This window comes from Cibotium barometz, chromosome 44 (assembly GCF_041138505.1).
Source record: "Cibotium barometz isolate CiBa-2024 chromosome 44, ASM4113850v1, whole genome shotgun sequence".
In the NCBI taxonomy this organism is placed as follows: domain Eukaryota; kingdom Viridiplantae; phylum Streptophyta; class Polypodiopsida; order Cyatheales; family Cibotiaceae; genus Cibotium; species Cibotium barometz.
In genome coordinates this window covers 29,934,943-29,955,071 of record NC_141089.1, presented here as the reverse complement: position 1 = coordinate 29,955,071, position 20,129 = coordinate 29,934,943, and the positions used below count along the sequence as shown (strand labels likewise).

General features: G+C 46.9%; 1 protein-coding gene across 1 annotated transcript in view; it reads left to right on the top strand.

Moving 5' to 3' along the window:
* LOC147613184 (FAD/NAD(P)-binding oxidoreductase family protein) overlaps positions 1-19,453 on the top strand; it is a 47,318-nt gene extending 27,865 nt beyond the window's left edge. The window contains exons 5-9 of the mRNA XM_086782448.1: positions 17,455-17,634; positions 17,834-17,931; positions 18,147-18,241; positions 18,407-18,577; positions 18,744-19,453. Of these exons, the coding sequence (XP_086638574.1) occupies positions 17,455-17,634; positions 17,834-17,931; positions 18,147-18,241; positions 18,407-18,577; positions 18,744-18,924 (725 nt within the window). The 3' untranslated portion in view covers positions 18,925-19,453. The remainder of the gene's footprint in view (positions 1-17,454; positions 17,635-17,833; positions 17,932-18,146; positions 18,242-18,406; positions 18,578-18,743) is intronic.
* Positions 19,454-20,129: the final 676 nt, after the last annotated feature.

Here is a 20,129-nt window from a genome sequence, read left to right as displayed (position 1 = left end):
TCTCCTGCCTCAGCCAACTGTCTAGATGCCTGAAAAGCTCTGTATGATAATCTGTCGTGTGGCATCTCTCTGAATCTGTCTAGCAGGCATATAGTCTGAAATATGGCCTCTACCATCATAGGAGGCGCAGCAAACTCTGCTCGGATAATGTCATGAGGTACTGACGGTTTGTTGCGTATCATGCGTGCCATCATGAGGGCCTGTGGTCTCTCTATCTGTGTCCACCAATGGGTAGCAAGGCCTGGCGCCCATACTGCTGCTCCATACATCAATGCCGGTGTGACTAATGTGTCAAATAGCCACCCCTTCGTCCGGGGCTCCTGAAAATGCGCCTGGTGGCACTGTCTCTCTAGCATAGCCAATGCTGCATATCCCCGTGTCAATCTAGCTCTGCCTGCTGAACCCATGGTAAAGCGTGTGGCTGCTACAGAGAAGGTAACCCCTAGGTACACGTATGATGTCACCACCACCACCTGGCATCCTGCGAGAGTGAATGTCAACTGACTCCTGCCCTGTCTCGATGTATGAAAGACCATAACCTTGGTTTTCCCAAGGTTTATAGTAAGACCCCTCTGTGTGCAGAAATCATCGAGTGCATGTAGATGCTGCTGTAGACCACCTGGGGACTCAGACACTAATACAATATCATCAACATAGAGCATAATATGTACTGAGGTACCTGCTAAATCAACTCCATCTCTGCCTCCCCGTGTAATGAAGTTAGCCACCTCATCAATGTATAACCCAAATAGCGTGGGGGAAAGTGGGCATCCTTGCTTCACACCAATGGTGCTAGCAATAGTCTCGGACATACCTCTTGGACATCTGACTCGCCCAAAAACCTGCTCATATAATGCATAGATGCCCCATGTCAGCCAAGAGACTGTAGGCGCTGAAAGAGCCTCTCTCGTGGTACTGTGTCAAATGCCTTGCGGAAATCCACAAAGCAACAATAGAGCTTTCTCTTCCTCACTTTGGCCTGATCAATCATACATCTCAAAGTGAATACATGGTCAGTGGTAGAGAAAGCTCTCTTGAAGCCTGCCTGCCCTGATGAGCGTAAACCTGCTCGCTCAGCATATACGCTAAGCTCTTGCTCCAGCACTGCACCATAGAGTTTGGCCAGCACGTGGCCAACCATAACCGTCCTGTAGTTGCTCGGATCGAGCATATTCCCTGTTTTGTGAATCGGCACAATGGTGTGCATCGTCCACTCCGCAGGCAAACCCTCTGCTAGTGCCCTGTTAAACAGGTGTGCAAGAAAAGGAGCTAAAGAATCTACTGCATATATGAGATGCTCACCCTGCAGGCCCATATGGTCGGCGGCCCGTCCATGCTGTAGGCGGCGGATAGCTTCCTGTACCATCGAGTGGGTAAAGAAGCTAGCTGTGGTAGGTCGAGGCTCCTGTGGCTGAGGTATAGGTGGCTGCTGTGGGGCATGGTATAGACCCTCTGCATATGTGTGCCATGTCTGTGGGTCTGCAATAGGTGTCGGGGTCCGGGGCTCTCTGAAGTGCCGCCATGAGACAGGGCTATCTCTACTCATGAAGAAATGAAAGATCTCTAGCTCTTGTATCTCTGCGAAGGCCCGCCTTTTGCAGCGAGTAAGTCTCCTCATCTCTCTCCTCGACTCCTGCTCTGTGATGGCTCCCAAGGCTCTCTGTATGCGGAGTCGTGAGTATAGGGCTCTGCACTCGTCATGATACCATCTGTTCTGGGGCATAGTCCCAGGTCTCGCAGGCTCTCCTGAGTGTACACGATGTGGGAAGCTCTGTAATGCAGCCGTGTGTAGGAGTGATGCGAGCTGGGCTGTAATGGTATCCATAGATGCCAGGGGATCCATGAGTAGAAGCCCATCCTCTACTCTGCCAGTGTATATGTCTGCCATGTCATGTGTGAAGTAGATGGTAGTGTGTGGCGTCGGTATGTGGGGGGCTGGTGATACTGGTGATCCGGCTAGTGAAAATGCCAAGTATGTATGACCTGCCCCAATAGGACGAGGTGGAATGGAGAATGAGGTGACAAGCTGTGATGCCTCCAAAGACCCCATAATGTAGTCTACCACCGTGCCTCCGGTCCGTGTATGACCCCCATGTGGGAAGCATGTCAGCCCTCCTGATCCCGGCCACTGTAGCATCCCGTTATAAATAACGAGACGATGCCTGGCTCCCAACTCTAGTAAGTGGTCCCCATAATGTCCTCTGTCTGGTCCAGTGTCCTCTGATGCCCGACTAGCCCCTATCTCCTCTGGATCCACAGGGTGGAGGATCTCCATGTCATCATAGTCATACACCTCACACTGTCTGCTCTGTGTGTGGGCATTGAAGTCGCCCGTAAGAAATACTTCCCCTAGTGTAGAATAATGCATAATCTCCTCTGACAGACAAGTATATGGCGAGGCTCCTGTCTCCTCCTCCTGTGGCATGTCCTCTGTAATGACATAGGAGGATCCTGATGGAGAAAAGTAACATAGAGCTATGTATATAACCCTGTCCTGTGAGAGCTGTAAGCTGATCCACATGTATCTGGCCTCTGGATCCTGTGCTACCACTCTCAGTCTCCCCTGTAGCTCCCGTCTGAATAGGACTGCTACTCCCCCCGACCCTCTCGAAGTACCCTGGCGTGTGGTCCTCCTGTATGCTGACTCCCACTGGAATCCCTCTACTCGAGGTAGCCCTCTCTCTGGGCTCTGATGTGTCTCTGTCAGAAGTATGATGTCTCTCCCCACCATAACATGCTCCAGTCGTCCAGGCTGCACCCATAGTGAACCATTACAGTTCCATACTGCTATGTGTATCTCTGTCAGTGGCTTGGTCTGTGTCCCATAGGCCCCAAACTGCTAATCCATGGGCCGGCCATCAATGATGACCCGACCATCTCGATAGAAGGCCTTCTTGCCTTCTCTCCTCGCATGTAAGACTCGTGGCATGCAAGTTCTCCTATGCTCAAGCTGCATCCTTGTGAGATCATCATCCAAGAAAATAGGAGCTCCCTCTAAACCCCGTAGTATGACCCTCTTCCTCATGAAGGTGACCCTCTCCGTCTCTCCTGCAAACTGTAGGATGAGGGCTCGCTTGCGTGTTGAGTCTTTCCCGGCTCTCCATGCTTTGGTGAAGGGGAGAGGGTGCTCTTCCTTGTAGCCGAGCTTCATGCATAGAAGCTGTCCATCTTTCTCGGGAGTGGAGTTGGGTGTCTCGGCTATACCTATGACTCGAATGTTGAGGTGGCGGGCATGCCTCATCTTCTCCTCCTCAATGGTGGTGTGAATGATTTGGTTTTCTTCCCTTTGAGTCTCCTCCCTCACTTCTTTACGGATGTTCTTCTTCACCACCTCGACCCATCCTGACTGCTTGGCTTCGAGCTTTCCCTCCATGTCCTTTGTAATCTCCTTGGAGATCTCTTCTTTGATGGCCGTGAGAGTGTTGTCATTGATCTCCCCTTCTTCCTTCTCAGCATTCTTGATGGCTACCATTTCCACTTTCAATGCACTCACCTCCTCCTTGAGTGCCGTGTTCTCTTGTTCGAGGTTCGTGATCCGTGCTTCGAGAGCTATGATGTGCCTGTGTAGTTTGTTTTCCACCTCATTGAGGTTGGAATCGGATGTCTTCTTGTTCTCCTTGATTAGTGCCTTCATTGCCATCTCGAGGGCCTCCAGTTTCTCTTGGAGACTCGGGGCCATTCCTCCAAATCACTCTGCAGTCCTTCCCACAGGCAGGGAGGAGAGAGAGAGAGAGAGAGAGTTATGTTGCTGCCTTGGGGGCCTGAGCAAGGGCGGGTGGGGAGAGCGCGGGGGGCCTGGGCAAGGCAGAGGCGAAATGGTGAACCGTGGGGAAAGGGGGCCAGGCCTAACGCGCACTGTCACCAATTGGCCGACCATTTGGTCCATTCCTAGTTTTTGCGTCTCGTTCACTTGAGGCCAGGCCGGTGTCTCATGTGAAGAGGCCAGTATTTTGCTGACATGGACGGGAGCCAGACTGGTGCCACCTGTGTGTTAGCAGGATGGTGTCGTATGGACGGGAGCCAGATCAGTGCCACCCGTGTATGACCTGGACTGTGTTCGATCCATGGGACTGTCACGCCATGGAAGAGCCAGTATTCGTGCCGTGTTTTACCTATGGGACTGTCACACCTAGGGAAACTCGTGCCTGGAACTGTGTCTTACCTATGGGACTGTCACTCCATAGGAAGACCAGGTTTTTATGTTTTTTATGTCGTGCCAGTTTTGTGCCGACAGATATTTTGTACTCGTTCCATGAACGGGAGATATGTCCATGTTACTTTTTGCACATGCACACATATTTTGCATGTTTGAAACTGTTTTCGCATGACATGTATTTGTGTGTTTGCCTGCTTGACGTGTTACTTACTGAGCGGGGACGCCTGCCAGTGAGTCGTGAAGTCTGCCCTGTATTCTGACAAGTTTCAGTGCATGTGAACAGGTGGTAAGTATGTTACACGTTGTTTTAATATTAAAATTCTAACCCCTTTGTTTTATAAGGTTAGGGGATTCACACTTATTTAAAAGTGGGCACCCCCTTTGGGCACCCACTTTGGGGCCAAGGTGGGGAGCCTCACTTTTAAGTGAGTGTGGGGGTGGGCATGGTCACCAACCCCCACTAGTTCCCCCACATGCATGCGTAGAATCTACTAAGGTTATCTTCACTTTAATTTTATTAAAAAAAGGGCCTTCCTTCAAGCGTGGCACCTCATCGCTGCTTCCTGGCGTTTTGTTCATCACCCGTCGCTACCACCAACTTGCGTGGAGAAATCGGCAACCATCTTCTCCTCGCTGGTTTTTCCCAAGCGGCTGGCTGCCTTCCTTGTACGACTGCAGTACCCACTGCTGTGCTGGCTGCGCCTGTCTCTCTACAGCCGGCTGATTTTACTACAAGAGGGCTGCGCCTGTTTTCCAACAGATTGCTACAGCAGCACAGAGGCGGCTGCTCCTGACTACAGTGTGCTGCCTCTGCTCCTACAGGCGACTGCCTACACTCTGGCTGCCGCTGCTACACCTGCCCCTCTACAGGCGACTGAGCTTGCTGCTGCAGGCGGCTGCCTTCTCTTTCCACCTCTACAGGCGACTCCTCCAACAGGCCATACCCTCTGCTGCCGGCTGCGCCTGCCCCTCTACAGGCTGGCTGCAACTACCTCCCCACAGGCGGCAGCATACTTGAAGGCTGGACATTATCCACCACCAGTAAGTGGTGCTCATTCTAACACAGCAGGCGGCTGTGGTCTTTCGAGGTGATGCTTGTCTTGGTGGTTCACCACGAGGCAACTGCTTCTTCATCATGGGTGGTTTCATCTTCTTCATACTTCGAGTATGGGTTTTCTATCAACCATCTACAAGTAAGTGATTTTCAGATTTGAGTAAAGCATTTAATGTTTAAATCTGGTAAGGGATTCATCCCTCTACGGCCACACCCGTTCGGTGCCGGGTTGTCCAAGCTGTATTGGCAAACCTCGGTCCAAAGGTGCTGAGATCGGGAGAGCCAGGCGTTAGTACGAGAGCGCCTGTCTGTGCGTGGTCTCGGAACACCAGTGTGGCGCTCTCCGCGGAGTCCAGTGAAAGCACAGGACCGTAGCGATTGGACCACCCTAGTGGTCATTCTGCTTCGAGCTTCTACATCGAAATTCGAGCCTACTTGTTTGGTACTGTTTTCATATGTACATGGACATTATCTGGTTCTCAGAACCCATGGAGCATTGTATTCTTTAAATACTCCCAATAAATATATCATATATTGAGGGGGGGGGGTCGGCCCGTTCCGGCCCCAGTGCTGGTGTCCATCTTTCCATTTCTGTTCATTTAATTTCAAGTTGTTTTAAGTTGTCCATTTCATATTTGTGGTTTTAAAGTTGTGCTTTTAAGCGTGTGGGTGTCCAACGGAGTCTTTCCCACTTGACGGGATCGGTTTCATTGGTATCAGAGCACGGTTGTTTCCCTCTTCCTAGTGGGGAAACGAACCTGTGTACTGGACATCCCGCTTTTAGCAAACTTTGAACACAATGGACAGCCAAGGCAACCCTTTGGAAGTACCAAATTCGAGGGGTCCCTCTAGTGCCTCTCGTGGGTCTGATGCCCTGCGTGGTAGGCACAAGCCCCTTGAAAGGGTTCTTGATAGTGAATCCAAGGGTCAACTGTCTCCAGGAAAGACAGTTATGCTTGAACAAGACCCTGATGCTATGAAAGCTGAAATGGAACATATAAGAAAACTTTTGCAGGCTCAAGAGCAAGAATTAAAGTTTTTACATGAAGATCCCCATTTGCAAAGTGCTATTGAAGCCAGGAAGGCTGATGCTATGGTTGATGTAACCTTTGAATCAATGGCTCGTGAAGTGGGCAAGAAACCAAGGGAGTTGGCACTTGCCTATCTTCTTCGCAAAGGTGATATCAAAGAGGGGGATGACGGAGAGCTAAAATTCAGAAATCCACCTCGTTTGAAGCATGGAGATCCCGCATCTCAGAGGCTGAAATCTTTTATGCAAAAGGAAGAGGTGACTGTCACCTCTCGACATGCATCCTCTCCCCAAGGCACTAAGCCTGACAGATTTATGTATGCCAGTGCTCATGGAGGGCACGAAAGTCACATGCATGCAAGATATGTATCTCATGGTGACAGGTCTGCTTCCAGAAAAATTTTGCCTTCTGAGTTGTCTCATGGAGAGACCATGCCATATGCAGGTAAGTCACATGCATCTGAGCTTCGAGTTCGTGGAGCACATGCCACCGTGCCCCATGAAGCTTCTATGACGGCCCATGGAGCCCATGCAGACAGGGCTACCCCGTTGGATAAGGGGAAAAGAAAAAGAGAGGACCATGAGCCTCATGCCAGGAAGCTCAAGGAGTTCAAAGCAGGTGATAAATGTGTCAAATTTGATGTCTTTCATGGTGAACATGATGCCTCTAAGGTGTTAGCGTTTGTGGCACAGTTCGACATTGCTTTTAGCGATGAGGACTTTACAGAAAAGTCGAAGGTGCGCCATGCTAGCATGTTTCTGAAAGGCACTGCTGCCCATTGGTGGATCACCGAAAAGATCACCAAGGATCCCATCTCTACTTGGAAGGAATTCAAAGACAGATTTTATGCTCAGTTCTTGCCACCCAATGCAGAGCAAACTCTCACTCAAAAGTGGGACAGGCTGGAACAAAAAGATAATGAGAGTGTGCAACAGTATGTTAACAAATTTTGGAAAGTGTTGCTGGAAGTGACTCCCTTCATGCTAATCTCAGAGGATGAAAGAAAGAGGAAGTTTCGTTCTGGATTGCAACCTGCTTATAGATCGGGTATTGAATTGCACCCAAAACATACGTTGCAACAACTCACAGCTTCTGCCCTTGCTACAGAGCAATTGGTGCTCAAGATCAAGCAGGATCAAGGAGGTTCCAAGGCGAAGGACAAGGCTGCCCCAAATCAGCAAAAGGGCGGACAGCCATCTAAAAAGAACTTCCGGGAGCCTTACAAGGGTGGTAAAGTTGAAAATTACTCATCTAAAGAACAGGGCCCAAGGAAGAACAAATTTGGCTTAACCCCGGAGCAAAGAGAGCAATATGCTAAGGATGGAAAATGCTTTTCTTGTGGTAGCAAAGACCACATGTTTCGGCAATGCCCAGATCGCAAACCAAAGCACGAGGACAAGCACACCAAAGCAAATGTTCATGCAGTTCCTGATGTGCAAGGTAATACAGGTCATGATGCTAAAGAGAGAATGGTTTGCAAGGCTTGGGGGCAAATCAAGGATCAGCCCGCACTCTTCATGTTTGATGATTGTGCAACTGACAATTTCATCTCTATGCAAATGGCAGCTGCATTGGGTATTGAGGTTGAAAACATGGGACCTCAGATTGAAGCCGAAGCTGCATTTATTGGTAAAGAGGTGCAGGTTACCCCTTTGATAGGGAAGTTGCGTATCCATATACAGGGCTATCTTGATAATGAGCATTTCCTAGTTGCTCCACTGAATGGATGTGATGTATTGTTGGGCAAGCCGTGGCACCATAGGCTTGAGCCCCGCAAAGACTACAAGTCCAATATGATTTCCTTTATGCATAAAGGCCGCATGCACTTTATTGATGCTGGCAAAGAAGGGGATTCCATCCCAGTTGTATCACACATCCAAATTAATAAAGCAATGAAAAAGAGTCTTTCAGCGTACTTGGTTTTTGTGCGTGATAGTTTTGTGCCAAATCAACAAAATGTGGATGTTATGTCTAATGATAGGCTGAATTTTCTTAATGCATTCAAAGACTGTTTTGCTGACTCGTTGCCAGGAGAATTACCTCCACAAAGGCCCGAAGATCACCGCATAGATCTTGTGCCAGGTAGTTCTCCACCTAACAAACCCGCATACCGAGTGAGTGCCGCACAACAAGAAGAAATTATGAAGCAGGTAAACGAGCTTTTAGAGAAAGGTTTGGTTCAGCCCAGTTCCTCACCTTACTGCTCTCCTGTGCTTCTTGTTCAAAAGAAGGACGGATCATTCCGTATGTGTGTGGACTATAGAGCTTTGAACAAGCTTACCATCAAGAACAAATTTCCTATTCCACGTATTGATGATATCTTGGATAAGCTTGATGGTTCAGCTTGCTTTAGCAGACTTGATTTGAAGAGTGGTTATCACCAGATCCGAGTGGTGCCACAAGATGTCCATAAGACTGCATTCAGGACAGCCTTCGGATTATATGAATTCTTGGTAATGCCTTTTGGTCTCACCAATGCTCCTGCTACTTTTAATCGTATGATGGATAGGATATTCCGATCCCATCGCAAGTTTACAAGAGTCTTCTTTGATGATATCTTGGTTTTCTCCAAGAATGAGCAGGAACACAGAACTCATTTGGTCACAGTGTTCGAAGAGTTGCGGAAGCGTAAACTTTTCGTTAATGCCAAGAAAAGTGAGTTTTTCCTTTCAGAGATTCATTATCTGGGACATATTGTATCCAAAGATGGAGTTACAATGGATCCTGCAAAGATAGCGACTATTCGGAATTGGCCCGAATTGCAAAACGTACATCAAGTACGTAGTTTTCTGGGATTATGTTCGTACTACAGGCGTTTCATAAGGCATTTTGCTATGATTGCCACTCCTCTACATGATCTCACGAAGAAGAAAACTGTTTTCAAATGGACTTCAAAGGAACAGGATGCTTTCTTGCAGCTCAAGAATGCGATCATATGTGGTCCAGTATTGATTGTTCCTGACTTGCACAAGTCATTCGTGGTTGAATGTGATGCTTGTGGTGATTGCATAGGAGCTGTCCTAAATCAAGAAGGGCATGCAGTTGCATACGAGAGCCGTCGTTTGCATGATGCTGAGCTTCATATGGATATCTATCAGAAAGAGCTCTTGGCTGTAATTCACGCCTTAAAGATTTGGAAACACTATCTTCTTGGGGCTGAATTTGTAGTCAAGACAGATCATCAAAGCTTGAGATACTTTCTATCTCAAACCAAGCTTTCAGAGAAGCAGATGAGAATGGCAAACTTTCTTTCCATGTTTCATTTTCAGATTGTGCATACTCCAGGAAAGAAAAATGTGGTGGCCGATGCACTATCTAGGAGGCCTTATATTGCTGCAGTCTCAGTGGCCTCTCATGGAGATCTATCTGCTATGAGAGATTTGTATCATTTGGATGCTGATTTTTGCCATATATGGACTGATTTGATGGCTGGTCATTCACATGCCTCTTATGTTATCAATGAGGGTTATCTAATGAAGGATAATTGCCTATGTGTGGTGAAGGATTTGCGTCCAAAGGTTATGGACGAATGTCACGCTCCACCATATGCTGGTCATCGAGGTATTATACCTACTACTCGCATGATTCAGAGGTATTTCTTTTGGCCAAGCATGCGTAAAGACATTGAGGCTTATGTGCGTGCATGTATTACTTGCCAAAAGGTAAAATTTGACAGGCAAAAGCCTCCAGGTTTGCTTCAGCCATTGCCTATTCCCTCGCAACCTTGGGAAAGTATCACGATGGATTTTATTATGGATTTGCCTAGATCCCAGCAGGGGAATGATGCTATTTGGACTATTGTGGACAGGTTTAGCAAGCAAGCTCATTTCTTGCCCGTCAAGAAAACCATTAAAGCTGATCATATGGTAAAGCTTTTTCTTGCTAATATTTTCAAGCATCATGGTATGCCTAAATCCATTGTTGGGGATAGAGATCCCAGGACTACAAGCCTATTTTGGAGGGCTTTGTTTGATAATATGGGTACTAAGCTTGAGTTTTCATCAGCTTATCATCCCCAAACGGATGGCCAAAGTGAAGCTGCAAATTCAGCTGTGTTGGATTTGTTGAAGTGTTATGTGGCAGATCAAAAGAGTGCATGGGAGAAGTATCTTCCACTTGTTGAGTTTGCCTACAACAATACGATCCATGCTTCCACAGGAAAGCCTCCGTTTGAGATTATTTATGGCAGAGTGGTCTTGCCACCCATCCTTCGTACCAAGGATGAGATTTTTGCAGCTGATGAATATGTTCGTGACTTGGATGTTGCCTTTGGTCAGGTGCGGACAGCCATTGCAAGATCTCAGGATAAGCATAAAAAGGCTGCTGACAAGCATAGAAGGGACATGGAAGTCAAAGAAGGTGATTGGGTATTGCTGAAATTTGAGAAGGCTAGGCTTCGGAAGAGGCCAGGACGAGAAGGATCATATCCTAAGCTTTCTCCTCGCTATTATGGACCCTTCAAGGTGATTCAGAAGATCAATGAAGTGTCCTACAGGCTTGCTTTACCTAGTCATTGGAAGATTCACAATGCTTTTCATGTGAGTCTATTTCGGAAATATGTCCTGATGAGCCTGTCACAGAAGATCCGCCAGAAATTGAAGAGCTTGAGGAGATCCTCCAGCCAGAACGGATTGTTTTTCACAAGGAGAGAAAGCTACCTGCAGGAAAGCTTTCCAGGAGATACCTTGTGAAGTTTAAAAATTATTTGCCTATTGATGCCAAATGGGTAAATGAGGATTATTTTGCAGATTATCCGCAATTGTTGCAGGCATATCTTGAGGCTTTTAAGTTGAGGTCAACTCTTTAGAAGCCCGGGGGGATGTCACCCATTTGGTCCATTCCTAGTTTTTGCGTCTCGTTCACTTGAGGCCAGGTCGGTGTCTCATGTGAAGAGGCCAGTATTTTGCTGACATGGACGGGAGCCAGACTGGTGCCACCTGTGTGTTAGCAGGATGGTGTCGTATGGACGGGAGCCAGATCAGTGCCACCCGTGTATGACCTGGACTGTGTTCGATCCATGGGACTGTCACGCCATGGAAGAGCCAGTATTCGTGCCGTGTTTTACCTATGGGACTGTCACACCTAGGGAAACTCGTGCCTGGAACTGTGTCTTACCTATGGGACTGTCACTCCATAGGAAGACCAGGTTTTTATGTTTTTTATGTCGTGCCAGTTTTGTGCCGACAGATATTTTGTACTTGTTCCATGAACGGGAGATATGTCCATGTTACTTTTTGCACATGCACACATATTTTGCATGTTTGAAACTGTTTTCGCATGACATGTATTTGTGTGTTTGCCTGCTTGACGTGTTACTTACTGAGCGGGGACGCCTGCCAGTGAGTCGTGAAGTCTGCCCTGTATTCTGACAAGTTTCAGTGCATGTGAACAGGTGGTAAGTATGTTACACGTTGTTTTAATATTAAAATTCTAACCCCTTTGTTTTATAAGGTTAGGGGATTCACACTTATTTAAAAGTGGGCACCCCCTTTGGGCACCCACTTTGGGGCCAAGGTGGGGAGCCTCACTTTTAAGTGAGTGTGGGGGTGGGCATGGTCACCAACCCCCACTAGTTCCCCCACATGCATGCGTAGAATCTACTAAGGTTATCTTCACTTTAATTTTATTAAAAAAAGGGCCTTCCTTCAAGCGTGGCACCTCATCGCTGCTTCCTGGCGTTTTGTTCATCACCCGTCGCTACCACCAACTTGCGTGGAGAAATCGGCAACCATCTTCTCCTCGCTGGTTTTTCCCAAGCGGCTGGCTGCCTTCCTTGTACGACTGCAGTACCCACTGCTGTGCTGGCTGCGCCTGTCTCTCTACAGCCGGCTGATTTTACTACAAGAGGGCTGCGCCTGTTTTCCAACAGATTGCTACAGCAGCACAGAGGCGGCTGCTCCTGACTACAGTGTGCTGCCTCTGCTCCTACAGGCGACTGCCTACACTCTGGCTGCCGCTGCTACACCTGCCCCTCTACAGGCGACTGAGCTTGCTGCTGCAGGCGGCTGCCTTCTCTTTCCACCTCTACAGGCGACTCCTCCAACAGGCCATACCCTCTGCTGCCGGCTGCGCCTGCCCCTCTACAGGCTGGCTGCAACTACCTCCCCACAGGCGGCAGCATACTTGAAGGCTGGACATTATCCACCACCAGTAAGTGGTGCTCATTCTAACACAGCAGGCGGCTGTGGTCTTTCGAGGTGATGCTTGTCTTGGTGGTTCACCACGAGGCAACTGCTTCTTCATCATGGGTGGTTTCATCTTCTTCATACTTCGAGTATGGGTTTTCTATCAACCATCTACAAGTAAGTGATTTTCAGATTTGAGTAAAGCATTTAATGTTTAAATCTGGTAAGGGATTCATCCCTCTACGGCCACACCCGTTCGGTGCCGGGTTGTCCAAGCTGTATTGGCAAACCTCGGTCCAAAGGTGCTGAGATCGGGAGAGCCAGGCGTTAGTACGAGAGCGCCTGTCTGTGCGTGGTCTCGGAACACCAGTGTGGCGCTCTCCGCGGAGTCCAGTGAAAGCACAGGACCGTAGCGATTGGACCACCCTAGTGGTCATTCTGCTTCGAGCTTCTACATCGAAATTCGAGCCTACTTGTTTGGTACTGTTTTCATATGTACATGGACATTATCTGGTTCTCAGAACCCATGGAGCATTGTATTCTTTAAATACTCCCAATAAATATATCATATATTGAGGGGGGGGGTCGGCCCGTTCCGGCCCCAGTGCTGGTGTCCATCTTTCCATTTCTGTTCATTTAATTTCAAGTTGTTTTAAGTTGTCCATTTCATATTTGTGGTTTTAAAGTTGTGCTTTTAAGCGTGTGGGTGTCCAACGGAGTCTTTCCCACTTGACGGGATCGGTTTCACGCACTGGTGGGCAGAGAGGCGAAATGGGCAGACCAGAGGCGAAAGGGGGGCAGAGGCGAAATGGCGAACCGTGGGGAAAGGGGGCCAGGCCTAACGCGCACTGGTGGGCAGAGAGGCGAAATGGGCAGACGGGGAGCAAGGGCGGGTGGGGAAAGGGGGCCAGGCCTAACGTGCACTGGTGGGCAGAGAGAGAGAGAGAGAGAGAGAGAGAGAGAGAGAGAGATTAACGTCTACAAGAGGCCAAAGTGGCCTATGAGACAAAAGTACCAATACATTCAAAACATAGTTGTCACGGTACGAAAATACGATACGGTACGGTACGATACCGTACGGGAATATTCGGTACGATATGAAATTTTGGGATACGGTACGATAAAATACGGTTTTTATTTTTTACACTTACAAGCTATGGAGCTTCAAGCTTGAATGTGAGGGAAGGTTGGGAGGGGAGGAGTCTACAGTGCTTGAGAAACCAGTACATGGATATGTGTCTCTCCCGGTTGGATCTCCCGATTGTCTCCAAAAAAGAACCTGGATGGGTAATGCAATACCAAAGGTCTCCCAGTGTAGCGTTTATGACTAAGGGACCGTCCTTGCACAAATACGAGGAGTGCATCTAGGGTGATAAGTTTAGGGACTCCTCTCTAGATCAAAATGGCCATGTCCAAATGTTCTCCCTTGTGCATAACTTGAGAATCTAATTGTCTAGCCTACCTATACCAGGGATCCCCAAGTGATGTAGCAAGATTCTCTCATCCTACCAATCAAGTGTACACTACCAGTCTACCTCGCCAGATTTTTTAGGTCTCTCCACAACCCCATATGGAATACTGAGTGGACACGAAAGTTGCGAAGTATTGCGAGCATTTGGGATCTTCGTAAAGCAGGGTTTCTATTTTTTTTAAGCATTTGGAAATTTTTTTTCAAGGGAAAAATTTTTTTTGGGGAAAAAAAAAAAAAAAAAACCTAACTCGTACCGTACGATATCGTACGAATTCGTACGGTATCGTACCGTACGACTCGTACGTACGAATAGGTTCGTACGCGTACGAGAAACAACTATGATTCAAAACTCAAGGAAACCAAATGTACCCAAATGTACCAAGTAGAAAATGAAAAGCATAAACTGAAAAACAACTAGCTATAACATGTGGCCAAAGAGGAACTAGTGGCTTGATACAACTGCCAGAAAAAGGCATATCTGATAAAAGTGTGGAACTAGAAAAATGGTAGGCTATGGGAAGCGGCTGAGATAGACTCATCCCATAATGTCTCGCATAGGTCGATCCAGCATAGACAGGCTGAAGCGCTGAGGTTGTGCCGCATGACGTCGTGCCAATATCGCTTGTATCCTCTGATAATGTCTCGGCTGGGGCCGCGGCCCAGCAGGTCGTGGATGCCATGCTCTACATAGCTCTCCAGCTCTGTCTAGGGTGACTCCTGGAGGTGGCCATGTGGGCCTAGTCGACTCGTGGTCAACGGCACACAAAGAGAGAGAGAGAGAGAGAGAGAGAGAGAGAGAGAGAGAGAGTTTTATATTAAATGTCTCATAAAGACCCAATGGGTCTATGAGACCAAAGTGATACAATGCTATCCGTCATATGTCACATCATGGAAAAGAAAAACAAAACAAGTACAAATAACATAGTTCTCTCAAAGGGCTGATACAATGATGATCATGGAGAGAGAGAGAGAGAGAGAGAGAGAGAGAGAGAGAGAGAAAGATATATTAAGCGTCTACTATATTAAGCGTCTACTATCCCAATGGGCCAATGACCAAAGTGGTACAATAATGTCCATGGCGTATCTCATCATGGAATGGAAAATAAAACAAAATGAAAACATAAATATAGCTATCTCAGTGGGGTGATACAAAACTGTCCATGGAAACTCGTCATGGAATACTCAGAACATAAAAACATGGGAGCAACATCAGCTCTGAGTAGATGGTATACCACTCTCCAAAATGTCAAGCATGGGGTTGACGAGTATGGCCGAGAGGTCTCCCTCAGCTATGTCACGTGGAAAGGTAGCTCGATGGCGGTGGAGCAGGTCCTGGATCTAGAGTTGATGAGGTGAACGTGGCTGACGGGGGGGGGGGGGGGTCGAGGGCGTCGGGCACGTTGGAGTGCAGAGGCTCGGTCCGAGGTAACTCCTCTCGGGCGAGGTAGGTCTAGAGCAGCTCGTGGAGGGTCCACAAGATCCACTATGTCGGTGTCCTCCACCTCTTGGGTCCAAAAGAAACTGGTGATGGTTGGCTGCCGAGGGGGGGGGGGGGTGGGGGGGCGGTGTGGCTGGGGCCTGTGTCTCAAGAAGGCGCGGAGCTCAAGCAGGAAGAGGCCCAAGCAACGTTGGTCCTGGAAGTCAATGATCCTGGAGAGTGGACCGAATTCCTCACGAAATAGACAGTGAAACCTCCCGCGGATCTCATAGTATACTGGGGAGCGGCATATGTAATGCTCTTCCGTCTCAACCTCTGTGTGGCATAGTCGGCAGCTTCTCTCCTCTCTGGAAAAGACCCAATAAAACAATGAGACCAAAGAGTGTTTCCGCATGTAAACTGAAGATCACGTGTCATCCTCCTCTACTACAGTATACATGGAAACAATGTCCACTCTTGGGGTGATGCTTGTCACCAATCGTGACATAAACCCTATAAATAATGCATACAAGCTTTGGGAATTGGGGATTATCCAATACCTGTGCCAAGTGCCTAACACTCATGGATATGGTGCCCGGAATAGGATGTTGAGTCATGCAATTGAAATTGCTCGTGCATAATACTTGTGGCAAGCTTCGAAGTCTTTGGGAAGGATTCACGCGTGAACAGTGGCCAAAAGATGGACATTGGAAGCTGTCCACGTCATTATTATAATCGGATGGACAATTTATTAAATGGGAACCTCGGTTTTTAATGGCATTCACATTCATTTAAAAAGGAGTGGACATTTCATTACGTGGGCACCATTGCTACACTTTATTCACATTTTATTAGTACTATAGTAACAGATGCATGACACATCTCCAAAATCCTACTAGACAACAACAAAAAAGAGAAGGAACCGTATACTCTAGGGTCCATTGGATGACCTAGACCGAGGAAGCAGGAATAGCTGAGATCTGAAAATGTGTGAGTTGCAAGGTGATGTTTGTCCCATCCTCCTTATAGAATAGAGCTATATACATCTTCGCAGTCCCAACAATAATAACACCCTATGTGACAAAGCGAAGAGTGATGGCTCATATGTGAAGAGCCTAAGAATTCTCCATCGAACCTACTGGGCCTTTGGAATCTATCATCCGTCAGAGATGGATAAGGTTATATTGCTAGGCTTATTATGGCGGAATCCTATGAATGTATGCTCTTATGTGTGTGTGTGTGTGTGTGCGCGCGCGCGCGCGCGCCGGGGGGGGGTGAGTGGGAGCATATATTGATACCAAATTCTACACCCACTATTGGGCATTGATAACGTTAGTGGGGATGTCATAGTATCTAGTCCATACTATGCATGATGGAGTTGATGGTTTATTATCTTGTGGATGACTATCACGAGGTTATAAATTGCACTTTCTTATACGGTGAATCTGGGCATGTTCGTGGATTCATCTAGGTATATCTTTATGTTGTATTAGTGGACATGCAAATTTCACCTTGTGAAGTTTTGGTCAAAAGTTGTGGCCAGTTGATATTGTGTTAATTCTTTCTATCTTTAGTGGTGCATATGTCCTATCAACTACCTTTTTGTTGTAATAATTATTTCTATTTGTTATGATCCTTAGTGCTAGGCTTCATTATGGTTGAGTTTGCCTTGCATCTCTGGAGCTCTGACAAAAACTCAATACACATACCTTTGTATGAATGTATGCTCCTATGTGTGTGCGTGTGCATGTGGGGTGTGTGTGTGTGTGTGGGAGCATATATTGATACCAAGTTGTACACCCACTATTGGGCACTTCAGTGGGGATGTCGTAGTATCTAGTCCATACTATGCATGATGGAGTTGATGGTTTATTATTTTGTGGATGACTACCATGAGGTTATAAATTGCACTTTCTTATAAGGTGGATTCATCTACGTATACATATATATATAATCTCCTCTGGAGATTCAAATAGAGAGACTTGATTTTGGCGCTTTCAAGGTGTCTTGTCCATCAAACCTTCGCGGTGGTGTATATTTTATTGCTCTCAGTCCATCCTTCTTGTGTGCTAGTCAGCCTAACATCACATTCTTCTTGTTTAGCTGAATTGGTAGAGCTAGGTGCCTAAGTTTAGAAGTATATTGTACTACTTTCCTAATCTTTTCTGGACCTGAGAATGTTGGTTGCTTTATTTCATAGGAGTTAAAACCAAGTTCAGTGTCACAGTTGCAAAGCTGGATTGGAGGGAAGAACAGAAAGTGTGGATGTTGGCTGACAAGAACGGGCAGAAGCTTGGGGAATTTTGGGCTGTTGTGGCAACAGACAAAAACATGGCTTCCCCACGCTTTTTCATCCAGAATGGGCTTCCTCCACCCCTGGGTAAATTTTGGCATTATAGACGACACAAACCCCCCTCCCCTTTCCGTCCCCTTTTTTCCTCTTTTTTTTTTGGGGGGGGGGTTGGGGGGGGTGGGGGGGGGTTTGTGTCGCATTTGGCCTTTCCCTTCTTGAGCTAAAAAATATTAGTACAGTTGCGCTTTTGCATGAAGTAAATTATTTGTAACATGTGGGGATGTAGTTGAAGCTGGAGTACCTAGTTTAGCAGAGAAAGTGGCAGGTGTGATCTCATCCTCGAGCTTTGCCGTCATGTTGACTTTCCCTCACTATCTCACCTCGGTGAGGATTTGAAGGGCAGGTTGTCAATTTTGTGTTTTCAATTTTTTTTCTCTTTGACTGATGATTTAGTATACCAAGTCTTCTTTGTTTGCCTTTTTGTTATGTGACTTGAAAGTACGATTGGATTTTGCGCAGTCAATATTCAAGCTGCCCTCATGATATCCAAAGGGTAGCTACCTCTAGCTGTCCTAACCAGGCTCTCTCATTTCAAACAGGTTCCCTTCGATGGATTTACCATCATTGGATCAAAGGTGCTGGCTTGGGCTGCTCGTGACAGCAGTAAACCGGGGCGGGACAAGCTCTCAATTGGGTAAGCTGCATTCCAGGCTTTTTGTGAAGTTAGTCATAGAACAAGTTTACTAAGGCTGGTCATACTTAGAAGGACCGCATGTGGGGGGGGACCATTGTGATTACCTGGTCTGCCCATTTTTATTGCAAGAGAAGTAATTTCTCATAGGCTTTCCTCGGTTTTCAGTGAATGTTGGATCCTTCAGTCAACACCAGAGTATGCCCAAGAAGTTATTGAGAAAGCTGGCTTGGGCAAACCATCTGAAGAGCTCTTATCTACTGTCACACACTCTCTGCTAGAACACTTCAAGGATATTGGAGAAACTCCTGCTCCTCTCTTTGCAAAAGCTCACAGATGGTATGATTACAATTCTATGTTTGAGCACATTGTTTGCAGTTTGGCTCTAGGGCGTGTGCGTTTTATGTCTTTAGCATGCTTTAACATGACATGGACACCACTAAGACAGTAACGGCTTAAGACATGGGAACACAGCGCATGATGAATGCGTTTTTTATTCTTGCAGGGGAAGTGCATTTCCAAAAACTAGCATTGCTATGGAAGAAAAATGCCTGGTGGATGAGGGCAGGCGGATTGCAGTCTGTGGAGACTTTTGCCTAGGTCCAAAGGTTGAATGTGCTATTCTTAGTGGCCTAGCTGCAGCTGAAAAGATTCAAGGGCTGACTAATGTGGATGCGAAATTATGATGCGAACTTACTGAGCACAGCATGAATTTGGGAGGAGCTGCAACAGCAGACATTGCTTCTCAATGTTTGTGCTGTCAATATTCTTCTCAATGTTTGTGCTGCCAATATTCTTGTGTACAAGTAAATCTATTCTCTGGGATGTCACAGGTTTGAGACACACGTGTAACACCACTATGCCAACACTTCAAGTCTTCAACAAATTGAGACGTAGGTAAAATGTTGCAAGGGTTTGTGAAGTATGGAAAGACAGACTGGTTTTGTCTTGGATGTATGTTAAAGTACCACTATGTACCATGGAGGTTGCTCAACTCTTATCTCTGGATCTTCTTGTACTAGTGGATGGAAGAATGGGCTTCATGGACTTCTGGTTGTGATTTTGTGCTGTGCTTGAATGGCCATCTATGTATAGTTTTGGCATCCCGTCACTCCAAGTGCAATTTTATGGAAGGGAGGTAAGATCCCCACCACAGAGTGTTCAATCTACTTTGGTGCGAGTCTCATACATATAAATCATGACCTCTTTTAGTGCCACTTCTCTGAGTACTGCACAATGAGTTGCTGTATCTTTGCACCGTTTTGTAAAAAGCACAATGAGTTGTGGTGGGGATCTTACCCTAAAAAGCACATTGTGCTTTTTCCGAATGTGGTGGGTTTCTTTTTAGGGTGATGGTAAATGTGGTTTGGGGAAAGAATAGAAGAAGAAGCTATGGGCTTTGTGATGTGGGAAGTGTGGGGTTCTTCAGGAGGGATGGGTGTACGTTTAGGTGATACTTTAGTTGTAGGTTTGGGGGTAGGTGTTCTTATCAAGTCTCTTAGAGATTCCTGGGAAGGTGGCTCTTGGGGACATAGATGGTATTCTTCATGACTGTGTGCAGAGCAGATGGAAGGGAAGAGAGAATGTACACGATGGTTGGAGGTGAGGGCTTATAGCTTGTGGTGGAAAGAGTTGCTATATGCAAACAAACAAGGATAGTTGTATTAGTTGTATCCTGTGGAGGTTTAAAAAGAGTTACCATGTAGCATTGGCGTGGAGTGAATGTCGATTCTTGATAGTATTGCATTATGTCAGTGAGCACTTGAGGTGAATTTTTTATGATTGTTTGGAGAGGAGTGACGTTACTGAGGTGATGGACGCCTGGGTAGTGGATTAGTGGGGTTTTCGCATTGGTGAATGGATTCGGTGGCATAATTCTAGTCAAGGCTGT